Raw genomic sequence first — 27,953 nt, 5'->3', positions numbered from 1 at the left:
TTAGGAGAAATAGATAGAAGAAATGTAGCCATAACCTTGTAATCTTTTAAAATTGTAGTCTTTTACCCCATGACCCAAGAGCATTCATTGCCGACAAACTCCACACAATATGACCAGACAGCCGACGTGTTAGTAAGACTTACATTGAGGTACAGCTGCCTGGCCAGCTCATGGACATTCTTCATCACTCTCTTGTTGTCTGCCCCCTCATCTCTCACTACAGTCGTAATCCCGGAGACAAGCTGTGGGGAGGGGAAGAAAAAAATATGTAAACATGGTGAAAATGCCCTAATAGTTTTATCAAAGTTTTGGGGATGAATAGTAAATGAAGGTTAGACATCCAGGTAATAAGATACACACAAAAAATATTTCTCAAGCATCTGGATAGATTTGACAAAGTATAGTGGATGATTAAAAGTATTGGATGACAAAAGGTACAGGATGCTACTTAAAAAACATCGGACAATTTTTAAAATCCATCCAGTCGCTTGAGTAACAGTTTTTGTGTGAATAGCAAAGCTCTTGATTCACACTCTTGTTTAACAATAGCCAACGTTTCAATGCCCCTTGACGTGGATATTAATAGATGGTTACATCATTCAAATTTATACCCTAAAATATAAGTTGTGCCCCTTGTTTTTTGGTGAGGCCAAGAATTTATTGCATGCTTCCTGTAAAATCGAGATACATCTGGAATAACAGGATTTTTTACCTCATCAAAGATGTCACATGGTCTGTAGGGCGGCCCTCTCTCGTGTACAAACGGTCGGAACGACATCCCATCCAGCACCTTGGTGAGGAAATCATCGTCAATCAGCCCTCGCTGAGACAGGAAAGTGGCCTGAAGATGGGGGAAAAGAACACATTCAAGAAACACATTTTATTGCAAGTAGATAGATTTATGAGGTTGGTAAACGATTAAGCACAGTTTCTTTGGTGCAATTAAACAGCTGCTCTGTTGTCTTCGTCAGGATGATTTCTCTTTGTCATAAGGTGACGTCATTACTGTATCATAAGGGGAAACAGAGTCAATTTAGGTGTATCCTTGTTGTGGTAACTACATTAAAATATGACAAGAACAGGCTCTTTTCCAACAAGTAAGATTGACGTTGACTGACTGATGACTTCTTGGTCCAGAGGCAGGGTTACTAACCACTGGACTTCGATGCTACAAGGTAAAAGCTCAGTGACATAATTTTGAAGGATTTTTACCACATCTTCAGCTAGATACTCCTCCCCGTGACGTGGCGTAATAGCAGAGGTCTCGGGTTCGAATCCTGCCATGTCACCAACCTTGTGCCCTTGAAGGCACTTAACACAACTTTCCTCACTTCGCTCAGGGGCTAATGTGAATGCCAGAATGATAATTATCATGATCACGTGCATAAAAAGGACACCAAACCGAACCCACCTTATGGAATGTGATGACTGGTTCAGGGTGGATCCTGATGAGGGTCAGGCAGCCTCGATACCCAAAAAACAGCTCTGCTATCAGTCGCAGGAAAATGGCTCGGATCTCTTTATCCTGAAAAAATCCACACACAAAATGTCATCTTTAAGTACTAGTATAAAGCTGCCTTTCTGAAAAATCTCCGGTGTCACTGACAAAAGGCAGTGGATGCTACCTGAAACGTCTGACGGTTTCCAAAATCATATCAAGATTCAAGATATCTTTATTGAGCTATCGCAGTGAAAATATCACTGAATTGCAGTCAATTTACAGACAATTTGCTTTAAATCCAGTTGCTTGAGTAACTGTTTTCTGGTGTATCTTATTACCTGGTGTCTAACCTTTACTGTCGTGTCATCTTCAAGGTTACAAAAGAAAAACTGATACACAATGTTGCCACAGTTGAGGCATTACTGGGCTTCATATAGAAAATCGTGAAAGGTAGAACTGGTAGCATTTTTCTTTTAAACTTTCTTTTTACTGCAGCATCCTGACAGTGTTGACAAGTACATGAACAAAAAGTTTAGACTATACCACTTACCAGCATGGGTAGGGGTGAGGGTGCTGTGGACTCAGGAGGGAATGCGTGGTCAGACACATGCAGGTCAGGATGAAGCACCTGGAAGGAAGGGCACAGAAAATATGAAGCACATGTTAGGACCACAACAAACTTTTTTATGATCTAAGAATAATCACCCCAGCTAAAGCTTCGGTCCCAATTGCGCCGGTGCCCGGCAGATTCTCTGACGATGTCTTGTACTGACCTACACGCCCGAAAGTGCCATGAAACAGCCCGGGAACTACCCGGCAGGGCCCCTTTTTTCAATTGGGACCGAAGCATAAGGCAGTTGCATTGTCGTCTGGCCATTAAACAGATCATTCCATCTGCTTTGAGATTATTTCTCTTAATTTCATCGTTAACTTGTACTGTAAGATCATTCCTTGGTCCATTCAAAGCAACATTATGATGATAAAATGTGTCTGTGCGACATCACAACACTTACTTGCGGCTTTTCAAGAGCATATTTTTCTCAAGCTCTTGAGTTGGGTACAAACACACTCACAATAGTAGGTAATAAAGATGGCGTCGGGTGGTGTAGTGGTTAGAGCAATCGACTGTGAACCGGGAGACCCGGGTTCGATTCCGAGTCGTACCCGGGACATGTCTGAACATGCGCCCCGACGTTGTGCCCTTGGGAAAGGCACTTTACACGAATTTCCTCACTCCACCCAGGTGTGAATGGGTACCTAACTTCGGTTGGGGAAAGTCGTATTGAGGTCACCTTGTGGCGCCGAATGGCAGCCGCACAGACCCTTGCGACTGTGTGTATCATTTGTATTATTTGAATGTTGTAATTGTTGTGATTTGTATTGATTATTATATACCCTGCATCAATTCAGCCGTAAGGCTGCGACTGCACGGGTACTGTTTGGACAATAAAAACCATTTATTAATACTCCTTCTGTTGCTTTACCGTTACTAAAAAATGGATTTTAATGAGTTACCATAGACAGCGCTAGCTTTGTTCTGGACAGAAGTGGCTCTGGTAGCAGGGACAGACTGATACAGTCTGGTACAGTCAGACAGCCCCCATCCAGGTCTGCTATTATCACATCCAACTGTGGATAAAACACATACAAATGTCAGGTGGGACAGGTCATTCATAGTAACATTCCTAGCTGCTGCTGCCATGCAATGGAGATCTTTCAAACACACATACTGACTTTCAAAGTAGTAGATTGATTGTATATGTGTTGGGATAAGTGCTAAATGCAGACTACAAATGCATGAGAAGGTACTAAGACTTGGCATGGAATTTGTGGATGACAATTTTATTTTGAACTGCACATGTACTTAATCTAGCTGTTTTACACAATGTTTGTATGTTCACAAGAACACCTTGCAAAGCACACTCAAGTTTGAAGGTGGACAATCTCAGTATGTGTTGAAATAAATGTAAATGGCAGCTACATCGAAGCATCATCTTTTCAACAAATGCGTAAGACTGTTAGGTACTGAGACTTGGTATGGAATGCTATAAAATGTTTGTATGTTCACAAGGATGCCTTGAAAAGCACACTCAAGTTTGAATATGGACAACCACGGTTTTGCCATAGTGATGCTTTAAGCACAAGAGACTGCTCCTACCAGATCTGCCATCTCGTTCTTGAGAGAGGCGTGCACACCGATGATGAAGGGAGTTGGAGTGGAGAGAACCTCCTTCAGGAAGGCTGGGAGTACGGGAATGTACACGTAGCTGGGGGGAAACACAGAAACGTTATTTACTATATTGTTATTTTTATTTTTTCAATTCAAACAAAAACCGAGTCACCTGGTAAGATTTTTCTACAATCTTTTTATTTTAGACACAAGGCTAGAGTTAGATGTTCAAAGGTTAGTAACGTTAGTTGTAACAAGTCGTTCAGTGTAATGTAGCCAGCTGCCACCGCACCGCGTGCCTGCGAAGCTGGTGTGTTACGCCGGAGGGTGGTTATATCGGCTATACAGATACAGAAGCTGGTGTGTTACGCCGAAGGGCGGTTATACCGGCTATACAGATACAGAAGCTGGTGTGTTACACTGAAGGACGGTTATATCGGCTATACAGATACAGAAGCTGGTGTGTTACGCCGAAGGGCGGTTATATCGGCTATACAGATACAGAAGCTGGTGTGTTACACTGAAGGGTGGTTATACCGGCTATAGATACAGACGAGGTCACTCTAGGAATAGTGGAAATTAAAACCACCTACCTGTACTTAATGGGGAACATGAGAGCACAGAGAGCCTGGCAGGCATCAGACATGCGTGAGTAGGATGTAGAGTGGAACAGGATCTTGTGGTCCGTCAGGGCCGCACAGAACAGGCAGATCACGTTGTAGATGCCTGGGGAATACATTACAACTCGTTACTATCATGTCCATGACTAGAATGTATCATCATTCTTCATTCAATACCAGGAGATCTAATTGTAGATGCAGGGCTCTAAGATCATTTTTGGATGCACCAAACCTAATAATTTGGTAAGATGAAACAGAATGTCAGCCTGAATACTACGTTTTCGCTAACTTTGTTTCGAGAAGCTGACATATGAATTTGAGTGTTTCTTGGCCAAGTTGAAAGAGCAAGAGTTGCATGAAGGGTGTGAGGTGGTTTTGACAGGCAACCCCTCATGTGCCGGGTGGGAGTAAGTGGATGGTATGTGGTAGAGCTGTGTACCTAAACAAATTTTAGGTACAGGTACAGGTACAGGTACACAGGTTTAGGTACAGGTCCGGACCTGAACCTGTACCTAAAAAATTCGACCAATTTACATGCTCTTCTGAACTCTTTCAATAGCAACAAAAACATGTATACACTTGATAGTTAAGGTTTAATTTTGGTTTATGGAGAATGCTCAGATAAAATATAGGCAAAAGTAAGGTATTATTGTTTTCATGAACACACTGTCCTTACATTGGAACCCATTGGCGACCAGCTATTTCCACATTTAAGGTCACAAATAGGCATAAAATTGGTGTGAAATTGTTTAGGTACAGTACCGGTACGGAGGGATTAGGTATTTTGGACCTGTACCTAATCAATTTTTCCGGTACAGTATCGGTACTGAGTATCGGTACACAGCTCTAGTATGTGGGAGACTTGAGGAAGTGATATAAAAATATTACATTATGAATATGAACCATTCACAAAAACCCAAGATATTTCCAAGAACGTGTTTTGAAAGATTCCCCAGTGCTTGTTTACTTTCTACTTACCCAGTTGTCTGAAGAGCATGGCCACGGTTGTCCCTGTAACAGGCAGGCTGTCTGACAGTGGGGGCTGCAGGGCCTGTCTGTCTCCTGCTCCTATGGAAAATCTCACCTGGACAGAGGAATAAAAGAAGGATAAGTGAAAAAAGAAGCAATCTTGAACAAGCTTAGCTCAATGAATTAAGCTAAAGTTGGTCGAGCTACATGTGTACTCTTCCACTGGTCGTGACAGAGAAGACAGATGATTAATTTTTGTAACAGTATTTACAGGTTACTTGTACCAGGGAAATTCCCCTAACTCTTTTCCACAAGCATAATGGACCACTGCTTATTGTCCGATCCTAAGGAACAGTTGACACAGGTCTTAACATCCTGTCCTAAGGACTGCGACCCTTTCTAGTGACATGCACTCATCATGAGAGTAACTGCTGGGATTCGAACTCATGACTTCTTGTCTCAGAAGCATGGTCACTAACCACTGGACTTTGCACCTGACAACAAAATGCACGCTACAACAAAAGTTTCCTGTTGTGTGCATGTTGTTGTTTATTTGTTTACCTGTGGTCCTCCGGGTGGCGGTACGTGCACACTACCCAGTATGTTCCCCACCAGTGTTTGTATGTTGTTGTTTACGTGTTGACATGTCTGTGCATGTTGTTTACTTGCTGACATGTTTGTGTATGTTGTTGTTTACTTGTTTATTTATTTGTGTTTACCTGTGGTCCTCCGGGTGGCGGTACGTGCACACTACCCAGTATGTTCCCCACCAGTGTTTGTATGTTGTTGTTTACATGTTTACATATCTGTGCATGTTGTTTGTTTATTTATTTGTATTTACCTGTGGTCCTCCGGGTGGCGGTACATGCACACTACCCAGTATGTTCCCCACCAGAGTCTCTATCTGCACAGACTGGTTCTCTATGTACACTGTGTACAGGATACCTAAACAATGCTGCAGGGGGGAGACACAAAAACACATCAATAACATGAATTTGATACATAACTGTTATCAAGCTTAGTTTATTGTACTTTACGACACATTTTTTTACCTTGTATTTAGAGGCTAGAATTGACTTTCATTTCTAAATCTTAAGCTAAACCGATTTTTAAAGTTATTATCAATGGTGGGCACAAAAATGTAGTCAATGTAAATTGCAATTCAGCCTCCGGGCTGCAAAGCGATTTAAATCAATAAACCAGTAATGATGATCCTAAATATTTTATATAATATCATAAAACTTTATTTCAAAATGTGCTTGACATTAAAGTGTCAAAAAAAACAAACAATAAGTTTAGCTTTTAGATACAAGCCCTGGAGAGAGGCAGTAACTTAAAGGTTCATGTACTGACCCTAAAAGTTTCAAAATGCTGTAGTCTGGACACGAGCACCAGTGACTTGGGGGCGAACATGAGCGTCTGTTTGGGCCTCTCCCCATTCTCCACTCCCTCCTCCTCCTCTTCCTCACTCTCCTGGTCATCAGGCTGGTTTGGCTGGACCTAGGGGGACATGGATACAGTGTTAGATAATGTACATGGCAGACAAGAACATGAGCGTCTGTTTGGGCCTCTCCTGGTCATCAAGCTGGTTTGGCTGGACCTAGGGGGGCATGGATACAGTATTAGATGATGTACATGGCAGACAAGAACATGAGCGTCTGTTTGGGCCTCTCCTGGTCATCAGGCTGGTTTGGCTGGACCCACTCTCCATCCCTCCTCCTCCTCCTTCCGAGGGTTAGACGTGCTTGTACAACAATACTGAGGCTTGATGCCAGCCTGCCACTTGAAGTTATGTAGGTTCAAGTGGTGGAAGTCCTCCCTCACGTTGTCAAACAATTCCTTCTTTGAGTTAAGAGACTCTTCTTACACAACTAAATCTTTTATTCAGCCGACGTTTCAATGACCATCTGTCAACTTCCTCAGGGCAATATTCTGACTGGTTCGCATTGCACTGCAGCACAGGTGTCACTGCTATAGGTACATTCCCAAATGGACAATATTCCCAATATACACACTGGGAAGGTGACAGATGGTCACCAAAACGTCGGCTGAATTAAAGACTTGGTTGTGTAAAAAGAATCTCTTTACTCTGTGTCTTACCAACCTGATGAAACTATTCGCGCATTTCTTCTTTGGTCGACCACAAGGGTTTGAACCTTCCACATACAGTGTGAGGATCTTTCTAGGCCATAGGAATGGCTAAATAACAAGAAACGAGAGTTTTTCTTCGCTCACCTCGACCGGCTCCATGAAGCTGAGGCAGGCGCAGTAGTGCCTCTCTGCGTCCATGTCCGTCAGCGTTGCCACAAAGAACGCCGGCGGGCGCCGCTGCATGGACAGGTTCCATCCTCCTGGCTGGCAAAACTGGGGGGAGACAAGGTGGTTAGAAAAGAATCCGAAGGTTCTGGGTTCACTTGGACAGTAACCTGTTGTTGGTAGCTTGACCTTTTTATTGTCTTCTTTCCTTTGTCTATGAGTTGGTTACGTCAACCCCCCCCCCCCCCAAAAAAAAAAGAAGAAAGAAAGGATATTTAAGAAAACTCTTGCTCTCCTGTCCAGTTTTCCTTCTTTTCATATTTTGCTATACCCCAATTAAAAACGGGTCCAAAGTTCGAGTCCCTGGCAGTATATGCTGAGCCTTTGGAAATGGCACTTTTAGACAAAGGTAATAGTCATCTAACAAAACTGTTACATGGAAAACTGTTGTATGCATGTTTTAGCTTAAAACAGATCAGTATGTACTTGTGTGTCTTAAAATTTAAGGCACAAAAATACATACTTTTCTGTTTCTTAGTGTTTTCAATTCATATCTACACTCTATATAATTGAATTCAGATAAAGTACACCTCATTACTAACCAGTTCTATGCCCTGATGGAACGTCACATCCTCCCAGTCTGTTGTTGGGAAACGTTGTAGGATTTTTCCACGTCCTGTGCCAATACCTCCTGTAACACAGAAAACAACAACTTCAGTATGTTGCTTCTAAAACAAACATTATGCATAACTAGAGAAGTAACATTTGCAAAGCAAATGCATAATGTTTACCTTCGGACATGGTCTGCTCTGTTAATTATCACTCAAACACATTCACATACATGTACTACGAGTATAAGGTGACAGGAGAAGAGCAGACCATGAAATTGAAACATTATGTAACCTAACACCAGTCACCATGGTGACAGACGTCAACAAATCATGTCATTGGTCAGGTCAGAGGTTAGTGTTTGGAACAGAAGAGGAAGAAGAAACGTAGTAAAAACCATGTTTTCCTTCGGTTAACATAAATACTGTACTTGCATGTACAGTAGTTATTTGTAGTCATGGATGCTATACATGACTGCCTTGGCAACAAAACTCAGTATAATATTATAGGACTTTTATTTGGAAACAAAATTGAAAGGCTGTAGCGAACAGCAATGGAAACATTCAAGAGGGGGAATGTACAATGAAACAAGCCGCCAGGGGGCCCAAAATCTAATCATTTTGAGGTGCTCATCAAGACCTACCCACCTACCAAATATTAAGACAATCCATCAAGGCCTTCTCGAGTTATCATGTTTACAGACACACACACAGACACACGAACTCCCCTGAAAACATAACCTTCTTGGCGAAGGTAACGAGGGACAAAAACTGTCCACCCCTATAGTACATACTGAAATGGAATATCCCAAAGCCTGTACTTTTTCCAGTACAAAAATCCATCCCTCCAGTGAGTGGTGTAACCATGCCCGCCTGTAGCCAGGGGGGGGTTCGGAAGAACTCCCCCACAAGGCTCAAAGGTCCACTTTTTGGTCCACTTCTTATGTTAAGGTCCAAGATTTTTCTTGAAAAGATGGACTGGAATCGTAGAAAAACTTTGTCATTGAATAAAAATTTATCTCTGATTGCTTCTTGGAAATCCTCTCAAAAATGCATGAAATGCCATTTTAGAAGGTTCATTTTTTAAATTTTCCGGACCCCCTAGCGAGGTCCCCTCAAGCAGTGGGAAGAACCCCCCCTTCAAAATCCTGGCTACGGGCATGGTGTAACTACAGCCAACCTGGACCCATTCCAGCCCATAGTGGATTCCTGGAATTTCCCAGCCCAAAAGCGGCAGTGGTGATCCCGGATTTCAAGACTTTAGCAGACCTTAAAAGTACTGCTACACACAAACAAACCTAGGGTTTTTGTGATGACTGTAATTAAGGCCCCATCAAAGCATTTACCTGGCTATCGGGTATTGTCAATTGTGAAGTAAAAACTATGCCAAAAGTCAACTTAGCCTGCTAGAAGGAAAAACTGCTAATAATATCCATTCATCAAAACACAGTTAACACATGATATAGAGGTGCTAACTTTCACTCCAAACTTCTGATTCTTTGTTGTCATTTTCCAGTCTTACAAAAAATATTGTTTTTGTTAAAATTAAATCCAAGAACTTGAACTTTTTCCCAAAATTCCTAAAATTCCTATTCCAACCACAGTAGAGAACAATCCCTAACCCTAGCCTTTCCCACCCCAGTGCCCTGTGTATGTAGGATGTTATGTGTGACACCCTGGCCTAGTGCCTGTGTGTGAGAGTTGAGAGGTAAGACAGATGTCCGCGTTGTGTTGACTGTTATGTTGATAACATTGCCACATGATATAGCACAGATGGTAAAACAAGATACCTTACAGCTTACATTTTTTACAAGGGTGAGGAGGGAGGTACTGTACTGTAGCTACCTCAAACAATTTCAATAAGGAATACATGACGTAAGCCAGAATTTTTAACCAAGGAGGCTTCTAGTACTTTACTACTTAAATATATGGTAGAATACTGTACAGAAATAAATTCTCTGTGCCTGAATGCTAAAAGTAGAAGAAAATGTATATAGACAAACTACCTTGGATGTCTTAAAATTTAAATGGGAAAATGATTATCCTAATAGATGTTGTCCTATAATTTTTAGGACAACATTTTGTAAATTAACTTATAGTATTATAAATGTTAATTTACAAAATATTTGTTCAGCACCTAAAATAATGTGTCTTATATAAGTTATAAAAGTAAAAACCGATCCCATCCAATTTTGTCACCAGTCCTGGAATAGTCAGACTCAGACTCAGAGATGGCCAAAGCTAAGCCATGATTGTCCGATGTTATCTACATGTACATTGTACATCATCAATACAGTACATGTAACAACCCTTCAATTCTTGGCCTACTCGTAGACAAAAAATGAACAGTCCCCCTTCCCATCTGACCCCACTGACATCCCCTAAAGCCTTGACTCTTGGTCTGAATGGCAAGTGGACAGTCCCCTGCCCACATAACCCTACTGACCCCACGTTTCTCCCTGTACATGTATGTGCATGGAATCCCCCCTCTGCTCCTAAGAGCAGTCCCCCCAGGCAGGCTTTTACTTTTAAGTTTTAGCTAGGATTTTTTGTTGGGTGTCCATTTTTTTAATTGTATGCTATCCGCAGCAATGAGGCGCGGTGCAAAGCCTTTTAGGGGGCTTTTCTTGCGTTAATATAATGCTCTCAAACACTACTTTCTGCATTTTGAGGTGCAAATTGTGAGGAATTGATTTTTCCTTCAGTAAACCATCATTTTTGTATTTGTAATAAGACTGAAGGGGGCAAGTGTGCATGGCAGGGGTCGGGAGTGGAAAAAATTCAACGGTGCCCTACCAAAAAGTGGGGTGTTCAATTTCTTCATATTTTCAGTACAGGGCATCCAAAACACCCTGAACACTCCCTAGTTAAACGCCTGAATGTCATGTATGTGCATGGCATCCCCCCCTTTGCTCCTATGAGCCCTCCCCCCAGGTCAGCATCTTAGCCTGGCCATGACATGCGTGACCTTGAAATGTCCAAGAGCACAACAAAATGGCCGCCTGCCGTTTGATGCCTTACTCCTGGTTGTGTCATTAACGTAACCTGCCCAGGGCTTGGAATACTGACAACGTTGAGAGTAGAGATATGGGGCAAATTGTTTTGATTTTACCTCTGAAAGAAAATGGTGGTAGTTGAAATATGTAAAGCACTGAAGGCCAGTATAATAGGAGTTCTATACTTCTATAATTATGATTGTATACATATTTTTCAGTAAAAACCTTTTGAATACTATGTTATGGGTAAATTTTCCCCACTTTCAACGCTGTCTGTATTCTAAGCCCTTGGCAAGTTATGAATACTGATAGTAAAAAGGGTATAAGCATACTGGAGAAATTGAGAAAAAAATTACCCAAAACATTTACAGTTCAAAAAGTAACTACTGAAGAAAATGTCAACATACAGAACTACTACGGTAGTACTACTACTGTTCTACTTGACAAGTGCTCTATTATAAATATATACAAGCAGATTCCAACTACCGTACCACCATTTTCCTAACATTCAAAGGCGAAATCAAAACACACCTTTTTCTGACATAAAAATATTTTTCTGTATATGTATCAATCCTTCAGTTCTGGCTGGCTTTTCTCATAATGCACTTTTGGTAATAATCTTAATTAAACTTAAGATTTGGGTGCATGAAAAAAATACACACTATAAGATCTGTAAAAACCTGCAAACATACCATTGTCAGTGTTAGTGTAACCACATTTCCATCCCAGTTGCAATTTCTTTCCTTTTCTGACCCAGCAAAAAATTGGGTCAACAAAATCCTGCACTGGCCAACCTTCAATTACTGGGTCATGCACATATACATGTAACATCAATATCTATGGTAGTCAAGGTTTCAGCTCACGTACAAGTATACAGCATGTAGGCCAGTATGGCTCAAAGCAATATAACAACATAGAGAACGTAGATAAGCACTAGCAAGCAAGGGCTCTCCGCAAGCAATGAATTCTGAAGAAAGGGTGCTCCCCTCCCCCAAGTTCTAGCACCTGTCTCCCAAACATTCTTGAATTTGGCTAGGGTTTTTTCTTCTAGTATTTTCATGAAATTTGCTCTCATTTTTTCATCAACCGATTAGGGAGCACCTCTCCTCTAAGAATTTCTGGGGAGATCATAAATACAAAAGTCACTGTACATACTACATAATATGCATATGATACTTGGCTTCAGTTCCGGGTAATAATCAATACATTTCCTAGCTCTAGGCCAGTAAGACTAAAAAAAAAATATACCCAGTATATTCTCAATAACATACCCGGGAGATACGCACTATATATAAGCCTAAAGGTGGGTACTACAAGTTTATTCCAAGAGGCAAATCATGAAAACAAAAGTCACCAAACATGTGATATTTGCCATCAGTTTCGGGTAATAATCAATACATTCCTCAGCTGGTATCTTCCCAACAAACCATCAACGTTGCAGTGACTGAGGTTCTGGCACCTGTCTCTGGGAGTCAAGTTCACACTCCATGGACAGATCTCCCAGGCAAACTTGAGTCTCTCAGTGTCAGGGAGAGTCTGTGGTTAGTAAGCCTTGTTCCTGATCCCAGGATCAGTGTTGTTGGCATCCATAAGTCTCAGAAGACTATACAGTTGTCTGGGACAATTAGGGGCTTCTCTATCTGAGCGGTCTTGTCTGTGTAGTGTTACTACATGTATGTACAAGAAGTACTAGTGTTCTGTATTGCTTTCTGTGGCTGAGCTGTATGTGGGTTTGTGTAGATGTTTGGCCTGACAGAGTAGGTTGACAGCACTGGGTAGAGGGAAGATTGACAGGCAGAATGACAGGTCAAAGGTCTAAGAATTTGGCCAGCCATCCAGCAGGAACTCAGAACACCAAGGATTGGATATTTTCGGGAAGTCTCAAATCTTTTAATTTTTGGTTGTTTTCTCTTCTAACTATTCTCAAAGATAGTATTCTGTAAGAGTTGTTTTTTTTCCCAGGTACATGTATACTGACATATTATACATTGTGTTTCAATTTTTACCAGAATATCCCATGTCCAGTCAACACCTGATAAATTACTATCCTATCTTTGAATCTGGAGCCACAGATTGACAAAACAAAATAACCCAACAAGCCTAAACCATAATACAGTTAAAGGTGACGTACTTCAGGCATGTGACATTAATTTGATAATCCTGCACATTTTAACATGATTCACCACATACTGGATGAGCCTAATTAGTAATACAGACAACCCATTGTTGTCTGACATTCATTTCTATAAGTATAACATGTAATGGTTGCCCTGAAGCCATGTAGTGTTATCCCTTGTGCTGTCATAAACAGCACAACTAAATTATGGCAAAATCTGTTCACAAGTACAAGTAATAGCACAAAAATGGTGATAAGGTAAAGGTTCACTAGCACTTTTGAGGCCGTAGGGGCTGTGTAAATGGTAATGGTAAAACTAGTACCAGTAACCACCCAGCATTTTCCAGTTGAAAGCCATACATAAACACACTTCCACTGACCTTTGTGATCAGAAAAAATGGAACAGTAGAGCACATGACCCTGACCTCTATCTGTCCTCCCCATTCCATGTAATCTGACCCAGTTTCCATTCAATCCACTGAAGCTTTTCCAACCTTGCAAACATGCATGAAGCATCAATTCAAGACATCAGCTGCAGATTTGAAATGCAGACCCAAATGAAGTCGTGTGAAGAAGCTGTCAATGACCTTTGGGCTTGGCTGAATTTTTTGATTGCCAGAATGTACTGGTAACTGGTTGTCAAATTTCAAAATCCTGACAGATCATAGCATATATTTTGAAATCTGAAAATTTCAACATGCACATTGTTGATCCCTAGAAAGTGAACAATGATCGTGATATATATTATTATTAGTGCTGCATACCGGTTCACTGGACTTGGATCCGGACTTGTAAGAATGTTTTGGTTCAAGTCCAAAAAAACCTAAAAGTCAAGAACCAAGTCCGGACTTATTACCATAAAAGACCATTTCACAAACCCCTTTTCTTTCCAAACCACCTAAAACCTTCCGTAGATTGAAAAATGTTTGCTGCAAAATGAAGAAAACATTGCCATTGGGCATCCTCAAGTACCGACCTCCATGTTATGTGGCCAAAGTTTCACCCAGACAACATTGCAAGGTTGCCAACATGCAATTTTGTATATGCCATGGGTTTAGGTCCGGACTTATGAGTCCAGAATTGAACCTACCCGGAAAACCTCTGAACTTGATTCCGGACCTGAACCTAAATGTGGGTTTAGGTATGCAGCACTAATTATTATTACAAACTTAAGAAAAATGGCCTTTTGAATTTGAGCTTGTAGACATCTACATCTATACGGTAGTAGACAAGACAGGTGAACTATTTTCCTGCACTGTATAACGCTAGCTTTACAAAATCCCTAGCTGTCCAAGTATGAAGTTTGCAAAAAGCACTATTTAGTTAGGCGGAACATTTCTGAATGTACCCTTTTGTACAACACATCATGTTACTGTTGTTAGCAAGTAGATTTACACATACTAATTTGGGCAATGTTGGAGTCATTGCCAAGCATAATATTGGCCAAATGCCTGAACCTTGTCTTTTACAATGGAGACTAACAAGGCTTGTTAGTGTTACATGTACAGTTTTCTTTTATTTTTTATTGACAGTAAATATAAAAAATTTCCATGACCCATGATCCATGAAATACAATTCATGTAATCTAATATGTAGTATGATTCTAAAGTTCAATTATTGAACTTAAGAATCATATTACATAGATAGTGCATCTTTATTTAAAAAAGCACCTATATCCAAAACTTCATTGCTTTTTCCTCTGGTCCTGAAAAAGCTCAAGAAATCTTGGAAATCCATTTACTTACCGGTAGTACTAGTATATTTTTTCCACACACATAAAAAACAGCATGACCTGGTGATTATATACAAGTCAATAACATGTAGTCTGACTCTGAACTTGACTGAGGGATTCTGCCAAGTTCTACTGATGGAGTTAACATGTCAGAATCTCTGATGTGAGATAGCAATTGCAAGACTGAATAGCTATGACATACTGCCACATGCTTTGAAAAAAAATGACTAATTTGACAATATTCATATCTAAGCACAAATATTTTTTGTGCACCCCCAATTTTTCTAGGTTGGGTACACCAGTGCACGAGTTAACATGGCATATCTGTAATAATGTGAGATGGCAATTGCAAGACTGAATAGCCACGACATACCGTCCTGCACTTTGAAAAAAAAAAAGACTAATTTGACAATATTCATATCTGAGCACGACCGTAATACATTACACCCAGCCCGTCCAATTTTCTATGCAACATACTTACCCTGGATCCCCTCTTCCTAATTACATTACGGATCTTCCTACTTGTACTGCCAAGACATGCATTTGGTAAATTGGTGTGCAGGGCTCAAAATAGCTGGTGTGTTATGCCGAAAGGCAGTTATAACTGGCTATACAGTATACAGATACAGAAGCTGGTGTGTTATGCCGAAGGGCGGTTATACTGGCTATACAGATACAGAAGCTGGTGTGTTATGCCAAAAGGCGGTTATACCGGCTATACAGATACAAAAGCTGGTGTGCCGAAAGGCTTTTTATATTGGCTATACAAATACAGAAATAGGTTTTTCATTCTGCATACCTGCACTGGTGCAAGTAACAACCAAAAAACACCTGCACAAGGTAAATGTTACCTGCACACACCATTCTCTAAAGATGTTCCCAGTACTTAGTACCATTTTGAATCTTGTAAGTTGTTGTATCAAAGGATTCTACCATGAAAACTGCAGGGCATATAGGATATGTGCCAGGGTTCTCACCAGGATTTTTTCACAGCATAGGGGTCAGGTACAGAAAGGCAACTTTTGCAGCGCAAGTCGTGCATTGGGCCAAAAAAATTGACACTCATAACCCCCTGAGACACTATTTCTCACTTATGGAGGGAGAGATTTTGTGAAGTTAAGGTTTTCCCATTGCTACAGCCTAATTCTAATGTCATATTTTCATCTTTTTCATGATTCATGAAAGTTCTTCCAGAAAAGACACCCCTATGCTGGTTGAAAGACAGCATAGGGGTCCAAATCACAGCATAGGGGGTACAATTTACAGCATAGGGGGCCCCTATGCTCAAAAGGCCTGACGAGAACACTGTGTGCTATATGATATATCACCTAATAGTAATACTGGCAGTATACATGTACTATATAATGTTGCAGTTTTAACTTATTATCATGTATGGATCAGTGCAGGCATCAGAAATACATCGCAGCTCCAATTTTACCTGTCCTAACCTACATTATAGTACATGCACAAGTGGTATTTGGAGCCCTGGAGTGTCCGTGCATTGTTGTAGGTTGTTATGTTTGGCGGATGTCCAGTAGATTTATCTAGGAGTAAATCCTGGTCCAGTGTGGGTACACAACAGACAGACACATAGCAGGGCTCGTGGGGCCTAGGGAAATAATATTGTGTTTCCTGTTTCCCGACCAACTCTAGAAAAAACTGACCCTAGACTTTTTTGGGGGGTGGACCCCTGCAAAGGACATTTATACAATACTTTTTTTTCAAGCTGATCAACCTTTTCTAGCTCCATGATCCGAGATCTGACTCCTGAGTGATGAAACGTTGTACAATCGGTTTTCAAACATTGACATTGAAACTCTATGTGTCATCATGCAAGTTTTACTTTATCAAACTGTATTGTACAAGTTTGATCACTATATACTACTAGTAGATATCACTGAAGTCTTTAAAAAAAAAAAGATAAAAAGAAAAAAAAACTACCTACCGACCCAAATTTTTTTCAGGACTGAAACAGGAAACACAACATTTTTTTCCAAGGCTCGTAGGGTGAGAGTTCGCTGGTGGGCCTGCTCAGGTGTAGCCAACCAAACTACCTGACTCTACACCTTTGGTATGTCGTTACAGGTAAACAACATGGGGTCAGAACAATTAGGTCCTACAGCACTGTGGGACTTCTCAGAGATAACAAAAACTTTGGGACAATCTCAAATGATTTGGGATGATGAAATCGGGGCCAATGATGCACCCTAGGAGTAGGAAAGACATGTTATGCCTACTTCCTCACTTATAAATGCAGCTTGTACTAAAGTATACAAAACTGCTGTTACACCTAAAGACTATTTACCAGTCATATAAAATAAACAAACAAACAATCAAACAAACAAGATTTTTAGGCATCTTGCTACACTTTCCAGGGGTTTTTCTAGAAAAATTTAGCATGAGGGAGCAGATCGCAAGCATGGTAAGGAACAAAGTGACCGAGGGGGGATTTTTTAATAAGTGTAACACTCAGAAGGGTTCAATATGAAAATTGGTATGAGGGAGCTGGCTGGTTACATGAGGGAGCAGCTCCCTTATTCCCCTGTTTAGAAAAACCCCGGCTTTCTATATTGTCCGCCTGTCTTTGGGTTTGGCCAGGATTATCCCGAAGAAAAGCTGACAAAATGGAAAGCCAAACAAAATGCCCAAAAAACATGCCTAAACTCTGCTTCGATAACATGTATTTGCATCTGGGTACTTGTAGTTGTACACGTCATGTATGTTCACCCTGTCAACATCCACAGTATGTATGTGTGTGCTATAGGATAGCTAGGGCGTGGTCAGGGTCACTCCAGGTCAGCCAGCCTACTGGTGAAGTCTGGGAATATGGGTCAAGTATTTGGACAGGAAAAGGGCATCAGGACTAACACATACATGCAGGAAGGGCTGCAGATGCTCATTTTATAGGCTACGGATGACCAAGGCAATGTCGCATACTGCAAAATGCACGATGGTCATACTCTCCAAGCAAAGTTGTGGGGGAATGACCGTTAGCTTTTTAAATATGGCCGTTTTGTTTTTTGTCGCTACCCCCACCACCCATCAGTGGCCGGTGAACTTCTCTGGCTAATGGATACTGCCGATTTGATATTGTCTTTTGCCCCCGAAAGGGATCTGCTTGGAGATTACGGTGGTCTTATTTTCCAGTTTTCATGTTGACATGTTATAATAAAGAAATCATAACACCACGGATATGCATTTTGTATTTCTACTAGATGGGCATGCCACTGGCAGAGTGCTCTCACAGAGACAGAGAAAAAATTCAGCTCAGATTTATTTAAAATTGACGTGCATGTACAAAATGTACACTGAACAATGCAACATGAAATAGGAGGGTAGAAGAGGCTGATACTGGATGCCACCATAGTCCCCAACCCTCAGACATGAGGATGGGACTAGGTAAAGGTATTTCTACAAACAGAATTGTTTAGACCACAAAAATCTCACCTTTGATCATATTGTGAAATAAAATCACAGCTTAAGCAGTATCATTTACAGTACATCCAGAAGCTGAATTTAAGATGACCAAATGGGTTGAACAATCAGTCCAGTCAGGCAGCTGCAGTAATGACTCAAACTTCTAGATGCCCTCCCAAACCTACAGAAGTCAAACATTTTGTATCATGTGTAGTTGTAACTACAACTACATGTATCAGGGTTTGCAGTCAGTCCAATGTTTATTGACATTCACACCTTGAGTCATCACACTTCTTTCAACAAATGTCTAGTGCTGATATGTTTGGGCATTACATGGTGAAAAGATAGGGTCACTTCAACAAGTAACTTGCTCTTGGCACACGTAAGAAAAGTAGGTATACTAAACAAATATCAATGCACATACAAGTATGATACAACCCATAATAAAATGAAAATGTTTCAATAAAATCATCTCAAACCAATGGCTACAACAGGCAGACACATTTAAACTAAAAGTTTACAAAACCTGTCTCAATAGTTTATACTCAACTTCATCTTCGAGAGCCAAAGGCTAAGACATAGAAATCAAGAACAAAACAGGTGAAAATCATGTTTTCACACCTCTCGTTTGATTGATGTGAGTTCTTTCTTTTGAACACTTTACATACCAATCAATGGGATCAAATGACCATAAAGAGCCTTTGAAAGTTTGAGCAAAGATGACACAAGACCACATAAAAGCTTCAAGTGGTCATTTGTGGTCGTTTACTTTCCCGTGAGTTCTAGTGAAGATTAATTATGTGACTCTGTTGACTCTTACAATTGTACACTGTCTAGCGCCATTTCACATTTTTTCTTTCGTGTGAAATCATACCATGATACCTTGATACACATCAATTTGTTGAGATTAATTATTGAGGAAAAACAAATTATGATTAGCTCTGAAAATGTATTAACATTCAGGATTTTCTCCAGGTCAAAACCACAAGAAGTGCTCACAAAATAAGGGCTATGATAGGTCTTATAAAAGAGAACAATCACATTTATTTACAGAAAAACAGTCCAGTTTTCAGGTGTCCAGAAGTCAGGATATTCCACAAGTGTGTTTTGAGAGCACCAAAATGTCCCACTGGGCGTAAAATCTGACTCATTGTCATTCAAATCAAACCTACGCGTTATCAACAAGCTTGTTCAGATGTCTGAAATGATATGTCTCACATCTACCAGAGGAAAGAATACATACTTAGTATGCCAGCGAACGAAAGACTATGTAGTGACTGTGTGTGTTTGCCCCCCTCCCCCTCCACCCACTTTGAACATGATCGCGATACCGAACAGTAAAATTCATACCCAAGCTTGTTTCGTGGGATAAATGCACCACAAACGTAAACAAAACCATGTTTACCTAAGTTATCAACCGACGAGGGGACAGACGCATCTGTAACGCTTTGTCTGGGGTTATTCCCATTGTGTATAGCGACGTACAGGCGAAGTTTGTTGGAAAACAAGTGTAGGTGTAACGTATAACATGAATGTGTGACACACGAAAAATCGGGAACTACAAAATTATATCGAGAACCACCCACTACACCTACGCAAAGCAATGCTAACAAAGTTAAGTATGACCTCTTCATGTTTCACAAAAGGAGATCAACAGCTATCGAAGGCGTCGAAATGCCTCGCTGACAGTCGGAAACTAATATTTTCCAGCTCTGAACTTTAATGACCAAAATGACAACTACACACGTCTGCTAAAGGGCGGAGCGCCGAATGGGTCACACATACACCCGGCGCTTCGCGAAACGACTCCAATATTGGGTCAATTTTAACAGAATCAGCGCCGGGAGAGGCACGGTACTCACGCTCTTTATTGTGATCGAATCCCACGACGATGAAATAGTCGGCCAGTCGGGCCATAGTCCGCCAAAACAGCCCCGCAATCACTCCCAATCTTCCTCCACTTCATCCCAGCCCCGTACTGCCGCCATCTTGGCCTGATGAGACTACTAACGTTTGCACAATTATTTGCCTGATGATAGAAAACAACTCATCTTTCTGCGACAAAAAGTAGTTCTCAAAAACTATATTCTGCCAAAATAATGGTATTTGTAAATATTCATTCTGATTTCTTTTATCTAATAGGTGAATGTGTTGATATATGTTTTGAGTGAACTTAAACTGTAACTTTAGTTGCACCTTTGGGTCCTTGGTTGTGCCACTGCCACTGCGCACCCGTACTGCGCATGGGGTGGGCCGTCGCCCCTTGCCCCGGTACATGATGACGTCACTTGTAAGACTTCCTGGACGATTTTGTCTGACTGGGATGTTCTGCCTACAGACAGGATGTATACATCGCTACAGCAGGAAATATACGGGAGCATATGGCTTCCTGTATTTATCGTGACGCATGTATCGGAATTTTGCCAAAACTTTTTGACAGACAAAAAAGTTTGAAGAGTGAACTATACAAGTTTTACGTTTTAGCTGTGTCTACTGTATCTAATGTTGATACCCGCGATCTTGTAATCTCATATATTTGTTCTTCTTTGTAAAAAAAAAGTTAGCCTCTACTAGACACCTTTGGTTAAGGAAATAATAGCAAAACTGGTCGAATGATTTGCAAAAAATCTATAAATCTAATAAATCTCTTCATTCATTCATTCATTCATTCATTCATCCTTTCATTCATTCATTCGTTCGTTCATTCATTCATCCTTTCATGCATTCGTTCGTTCGTTCGTTCGTTGATTCAAATGCTCCTTCATTCATTCATTCATTCATTCGTTCATACATTCATTAATCTATCATTACACATCACTCAGCGCATATATTGTTGTCGCTATACCTTTGAATAAAGTCAATAAAGCCTAGCCTCCACCAGGCTTCGGGAGGCGGCTGGAAGAGTAGAAATCGGCCAAATAGAGAGATAACATGCCAGGGGAGTTTGTCTGCGGGGAGAAAACATTTTGCCGCACCCGCAGACAAACTCCCCTGGCATATTATCTCTCTATATTCTGCTATTTGGCCGATTTCTACTCTTCCAACCGCCTCCCGAAGCCTGGTAAAGGCTAAATAAAGCCACCTGAGGTTGAGATGACGCAATGACCAACGGATGCAACTGAAACCTCGAATCACGCTTTAGGTGGCCTTACGAGGATTTTTCACTCTAGTGTCCTTTACAAAGTGTTGTGATATCCCGAGCTTGTTCTACAAGATTGTAGTATTTAGCAACTTTCTAGTTCAAGTTGCCCGCAACCCTGATGTGACCTTCGTGTCTTACGTTAGCACCAGGCTTCGGGAGGCGGCTGGAAAGAGTAGAAATCGCGGTCAAATAGAGAAATAACATGCCAGGGATCTTGGTCCGCTAGAGAGTACATTTTGCCGCACCCGGGTGCATGTTATCTCTCTATTTGACCTCAGATGATTTCTACTCTTTTCAGCTGTCTCCCGAAGCCTGGTAGCTGCTAGTCTATTAAAAAGAATATGACAGAGAGGCGGCGAGACTACGCACCATCATATTTTATAGGATCAGATCAATGGATCATTTTTATGCATTGGATGGATCAACTATATGCATTGGACGAGCCAGACAAACTAACCATCTAAAAGAAAAGTCGCGATCACAATCCGAATCCTTTAGCCCTTTAGACGTGGAAGAGCGTCTAGACATCTGCCACATTTTGTGCACTGCCACCACTTCTCGCAAGGAGTCGCTGTTGAGTGCACCTACTTCAACCGGCCAAGGAGGTTAAAAATTCTCCAGACAGTTGCATTTCTCGGAACTATCTTATGGTATTTGATTTGAAAAAGTCAAGTTTGTCTTTAACAATACCTTAGTCAGTTGAAGCACTTAGTACATAGAATTCAACATTTTGACATTTATTTGCGTCGTAGGATTCAATGGTTGATTTTCGAGGTACATTGGTCACCTAATGCGCGCTGATCTGGCCAATGGATACTGCCTTGCCAACGTATGCTCGGAGATTAGCTTTTCTGTCCTCTACCCTGGAGTCCAGCTTTAGCCATGCAGCTCCACAAGATTCTAGGAAACGTGACTGTATGTACGAGTGACGTCAGCAATGGTCAAAGGTAGTTGGAAGTCTATTACGGCCCCCGTCCCGGTGGAGATCAATTTTGTCGGCGCCTCCTTTGCACTTCTCCAAAAGTAGAACTCTAACACCTTCGAACATGAACTTTTATACTGACATCATTTGTGCACGATACTTTACTTCATGTTCCTGTGCTGTTGCTTGTTAAATAATTGAACTCATTCCTTTGTCTTTGACATCAATTTTCGTCATCAGAATTCATGGTGGACTTTTCTCCGTCCCCTAATCTGAAGTTAGCTTTAGTCAGCTCCCAAAGACTCTGGGAAACGTAGGACTTTATACTGTACGTGTGACGTCGGCAATGGTCAAAGGTAATTGGAAGTCGATGTCGGCCCCCGTCCCGGTCGGAAGAGGGTCGATGCAATGTAGAGTCTTAACGCCCTCCAAGAGGCCAACGAAACTGCCTGCCTGCATGAACTTTTTAATAGGTAGTATTCAGTGTATGATTAATTTTGCTTCATTTCTGTACAGACCCTGTGTCCACCAGTAACGGTCCGCCCCCGTGTGACGTCAGCGCCGCCCCTCAGCGGCCTCCCCACACTCCGCGCCGTCACGTGACCGCCATGACGTCATCAGCAAACAAGCGATGTGCAGTTGAAGTGAAATCTCCGCCTCTCTCCGATTCGGCGCTCGGCATTTTCAGGGTCCGCAGCTTTCAACCACGTCTGTCCGCCTTCCTGCGTGCGTTCCGCCGTCCACGGTAGACATCTAGCACCCTGAACAACAGGCATCGCATTGCAGTGCACGATCCGGTACGTAGTTTTACTCCTATGATGCAAGAAGCATTCGGAGTCACTTATATGCTTATATACAGTATATAAGCCCAGGACGTGAGGTCTGTGTTTCCCCACTGTTTATTTATGTACCATATAAACCCCTACTTCAGGAAATAGGCGACAACACGCAGGCAGGTTTTGTGCGAAAACATGGCGTCACGACGTCTGTTTGATATTAAAACCTAGCAGCAGGGACCACGGGTTTATAATAGGCGACATCATGAATTTTGCAATGTTGTTGTTTTTTTCTGCCTTTCCACGATGATATAACTTTACCCCTCTAGAGGTCGCAATGACCTGGAACGGGTATGTGGGCCCGATATCCTCCAGACTTTAACACAACCACTTCTCAACAATTAGAAGATTTAGCCAAGTATTAAAAGAGAATAATTCGCCAGGGGAGTTTGGTCACCCTTGGGGTTTCTGCCTTTCATTTGCCTACGCAGTTATATGGACAATGCTCACTCTTCTGGCAAATAATTTGCCCTATAGCCTTTTATTTTTTGCCAAATCTAACAATCCATAACCCCTTATAAGAAGGCCTGGTGGAGTCTATATGGTTCTCTCCCTCGTTTATTCTGTAAAAATCTCCAAGCATATTCTCAGATTCTGTGGGCAAGGGGAATCTGTGTATTGGTCGCCTGTGCCTGTATGCACTGCAGTGGCCTCCTATAACTATTCGTAGGGCGGCCAATGCCATGGTTTAATACAGGAGGTCAATACAGGCTCCCCTTGCCCCAACAGAATCTGCTTGGAGATTACTAGTATTCTGTAACGCATACACCACTAAAAACCACTTGCCCTGTGCCACATAATCACTCATTCGCGAAAACCCCCTTCACACCCCAAACCATCACTTCAGTCTGACCACCTGGTGATTTAAAACCCACCGAACGGCCAACAATAACACAAGACGCAGTCACGTCTTCGAAAATACTGGGGATTTTGCTCAGACTACACTGTGAAAGGGATACGATACATAGCGTTTGGTAAAACCAGATGGCGCTGGAAAGGTATAATCTAAAGAACCGTATGAATTGAATTGAAAATATGCGTTGCTGCTAGCTTATATCGCTACGTGCGCGGCTGAAAAATGGCCGATCATTCTATGCATAGTGTGTGAACGGCACGACGTCACATACATTTTTGAGACGTAATAATGTTACATTTATGAGATTTTTCCTAGATTTCTGTTTCCGAAAACATGACAATGAACCCATAATAGCCTTTCCCATACCACGGATTCATTGTCGCTCGGTTGAAATGAATATTATATAACATCGTCGCACGTTTGTATCATGTTACCTACGTGTACAGTACACTGTGTATATTACATGTACTAGTATTTCCTTATTTTGGTATTATGGTCTTATCGTTTTTTTCTGTCGTCATGATGCCAAACAGCTAAGCAGCTGTATCAGTTTCAATGTCTTGCGTCATTTGCATACTACGATATTAAATAGAATGATAGCTTTTCCCCATTTTTGTGAACGATCTGAATGCAGAATACAGGTCTCTAGCCTGCTCGATTTTTTTCCCGTCAGCACAGGTTCATGATTGGGCCTGGGGGGAGGGTCACTCACTGTCACAGTCTAGGGGGGTCTGGGGGCATTTTTTTTAAATGTTCAAGCCTTTAAAAATGCAATTTCCCACATTTTGATAGGCAAATCATGGGGTTGAGAATGGTTGTTGTTGGTCTTTTGCAGCATGTGAAATGGCGGACAGAAAACACAGGAACGAAATATATGATGCTATACCACAGCGTTGTGGCAGTGTTACGTGTGTTGTCAAAATTTGTGGGTCGGACCGCTGTTTTCTCTCAAAGATATTATAATGAAATTCAGCCAAAGCGATCCTGGCAGCTGGGAAGCAGGGCCTAATGCTTTATGTCGCTGTTTGCTGATCTTGTTGTTTAATCAATTTTAAGCCGTTGTTTGCTGATGTCGTACATGTATATCAGTCATACGGTGTTTGTGTGTTTTGCTGTCGCCACATATTTACACTTGTGCTACCTGTTGCAGCGACAATGTTGTAAATTGCCACTTGTTTGTTACACTCTACTCTATTTGCTCGTTCCTTTGTAGCGTATTGTAGATTATTACATTGGAAAGGGTTGTAAGGTTACTGTCCATTCTACTAAGCGTTCTGGCTCCAGCATTATTATTCCAATTGCAAGCGTTTCAAACAATAATATGTCTTGAACTTCTTGTATCATTCTGTTGTTGTCTTTACCTTGTGCTATTGTTTTGTTAGACCAAGTAGGTTAAAAACCTCCTAGTTTAGACGTGGTCCCAAACTTGCACTTGAGTCAATTACAAGCTGGATGTGTCGCTAGATGTGCGTCAAGGTGTGAATCGAAACATCTCTGTTTACACCATTTAAAGCCCTAATAACTCTATATATACACATATCACTACTAGTACACATACATGGTTAAATCGGAGAATCGATAAAAACAGACTGTTTCAACGTTCTGCTCTGCTGCGTCTGCATTTGAATTCGAGGACTCCGTAACGTTATAAACGTTGATGGTCATAAAGAGAATGAATTCCAGTTTTTATTACCATTTACATCTCCTTCACTAGCAGGGGAAAGTTTACTTTATTTATTTGTTTATTAGGACTTTCACAAAGTGAAAGGGAGGGCAAAACAGGTGCATACGCATCTTTACAGGTACTAGGTCGCCCTCCCTATACAAAAAACACAACAAAATATGCATAGTAGATTATAGTAGTCTCCACACGGGTTTGTTAGTCTTGATAAAGCCTAGACATGTTCTAGGATATTTCAGACGTTAAACGGCCGGCGCTGATTTATTTATGCCGCGATATGAGGACGAGTAAAGCACTAGTATTAGTAGTAATCTGATACCACAGATTGCAATAAGAGCGGTGTACCGTCGCAGGAAATGAATTTTAAAGACGCAATTTTACGAATGTTACAACCCTTAAAGTACACTTGGTGAGATGCATGTTATTTCCCAAACATCGGAAGTAGGGGCTGATACTAGCTCGTTTGTTGTATTATTTTACGAATGTTATAAACCTTAAAGTGCGCCTAATTTTACGAATGTATATAATATACCCCTGAAAAATAAAGTACGCCTAGTGAGATGTATGTATGCTATGTTATGTTATTTTACAAACATCGGAAGTAGGGGGGCTGACCATATAAAACAAGAACTCGTAATGTTATTTTGGCGAATGTTGCAACCCCTTAAAGCACGCCTGATGAGATGCATGTTATTTATTCACACACATCGGAAGTAGGGGGCTGACAATATGAAACAAGAACTCGTTATGTTATTTTACGAATGTTATAACACTTAAACTACGCCTGGTGAGATACATGTTATTTTACAAACATCGGAAGTAGGGGGTTGATAATAAAACAAGAACTAGTTGCTTTCCAGGAAGTATGTGATATCTGAAATTGTCAGCAGTTGTTGCATGTTTTTACCTCCTTGGTTGTTGTGAACATCATGCATTATATATTTCCCGGAGGTTTAGAATCTCATATTTATTGTTTTATAAACATTGTTCCCATCTAAGTACATCTCGAGATCGACGAGGAGCCTGTTCTTTTACAAACATCGGATGTACAGGCGTAATAAAACAAGAAATCTGAGCTTTTCGATTTCCGGAAATTTAAAGTGCTTTGGGTTTTCCTTTATTTATTGGAACAACCGAAGAGAGTATGGTCGCAATCTGTACTGTCCAAGCACAGGTTTGGGGTGTTGACGTATTTTTGGCGTGTTTCTATGTTTGTTTGTTTTTTTATCTGGATTTTTCTTCTTTTTTTTGCACTGGTGTCTTGTTTTTACGCCAACCCAAGACGTGAAAACCAACTTTGAGTCCCGGGTTCGAGTCCTGACATGCCACCGATCTTGTGCCCTTGGGAAAGGCACTTTACACGGCTTTCCTCACTTAGCTCAGGTGTAAATGAGTATTGTCCTGTCATGTATTTGTCCCCTGTGTTGGTGGCGGCATTAATATAAGTTGAAAAAACTTGAGTGTGTCGCCCCCACGTCTGGTGATTACATGTTGGAATAAAAAAAAAAAAAAAAAACTGTCAAAAACGGAAAACCTTACAGCTTGTTGGAGAGTACTCAATCTGGTCTCAGACCGCTTCAGAACTTCAATAATCGTGCCTGCAATTGGTAGTGTATCTGGGTGAGGTTCTGAATGTGTGACAGGGGCTTACTACTCCAGCCATACAGGTGACTGATGGACGCATGCAGCATGCACACGGGTAAGGTATCTCTTATTTGCTCAGGCCCCAACTCCACTTATATGTGGCGCTCTCACGGCGCACACTGTTGCATTGCCGTCTTTGGCGCTCTTACGGCGATGGTATTACCCGGTTCCATACCATCGCCGAGGTGACGGCGCTCATGGCGCTCTCATCGCGCTCCCATGGCGATCTTGGCGCTCTCTCCGCGCTTTGGCCAATTTCAGGTCGCAGAGAGAGCGCCGTGAGAGCATCGTCTAAGTTGAATGGGGGTATCAGTAACGACATAAACATGCGTCCCGCGTATATAACAGCCAGTTAGAACTGACGCCGTGCGCGACAATATATTATGGGTAATCCTGCTATTTTTATTCCTTCTATACAACTTCGTCTCATTTTTATTCCTTCTAACTTCGTCTCAAAAACACACGGATATAGGCACACGCCGTGCTCCGAATTCAAACTATGTCTTCTTCTAGCCTGAGCCTAGATTCGGAGAAGCATCACTGTGTG

The 27,953-nt window shown here is 41.4% G+C and overlaps 1 protein-coding gene across 1 annotated transcript in view; it reads right to left on the bottom strand.

The window, feature by feature from the left end:
* LOC109486966 (myotubularin-related protein 13-like) overlaps positions 1-20,347 on the bottom strand; it is a 61,987-nt gene extending 41,640 nt beyond the window's left edge. Inside the window, 13 exon segments of the mRNA XM_019790883.1 lie at positions 144-242; positions 713-841; positions 1,412-1,525; positions 1,992-2,069; positions 2,957-3,070; positions 3,600-3,708; positions 4,205-4,337; positions 5,210-5,315; positions 6,042-6,155; positions 6,554-6,700; positions 7,436-7,564; positions 8,059-8,147; positions 20,188-20,347. Coding sequence (XP_019646442.1) covers positions 144-242; positions 713-841; positions 1,412-1,525; positions 1,992-2,069; positions 2,957-3,070; positions 3,600-3,708; positions 4,205-4,337; positions 5,210-5,315; positions 6,042-6,155; positions 6,554-6,700; positions 7,436-7,564; positions 8,059-8,147; positions 20,188-20,242 — 1,416 coding nt within the window. The 5' untranslated portion in view covers positions 20,243-20,347.
* Between the last annotated feature and the right edge of the window lie 7,606 nt (positions 20,348-27,953).

The sequence above is a fragment of the Branchiostoma belcheri genome, unplaced genomic scaffold, assembly GCF_001625305.1.
Source record: "Branchiostoma belcheri isolate BF01 breed outbred unplaced genomic scaffold, Haploidv18h27 scaffold84, whole genome shotgun sequence".
NCBI classification, from domain to species: Eukaryota; Metazoa; Chordata; class Leptocardii; order Amphioxiformes; family Branchiostomatidae; genus Branchiostoma; species Branchiostoma belcheri.
The sequence above is the reverse complement of the archived record's forward strand: the minus strand, read 5'-3'. Positions and strand labels throughout refer to the sequence as shown.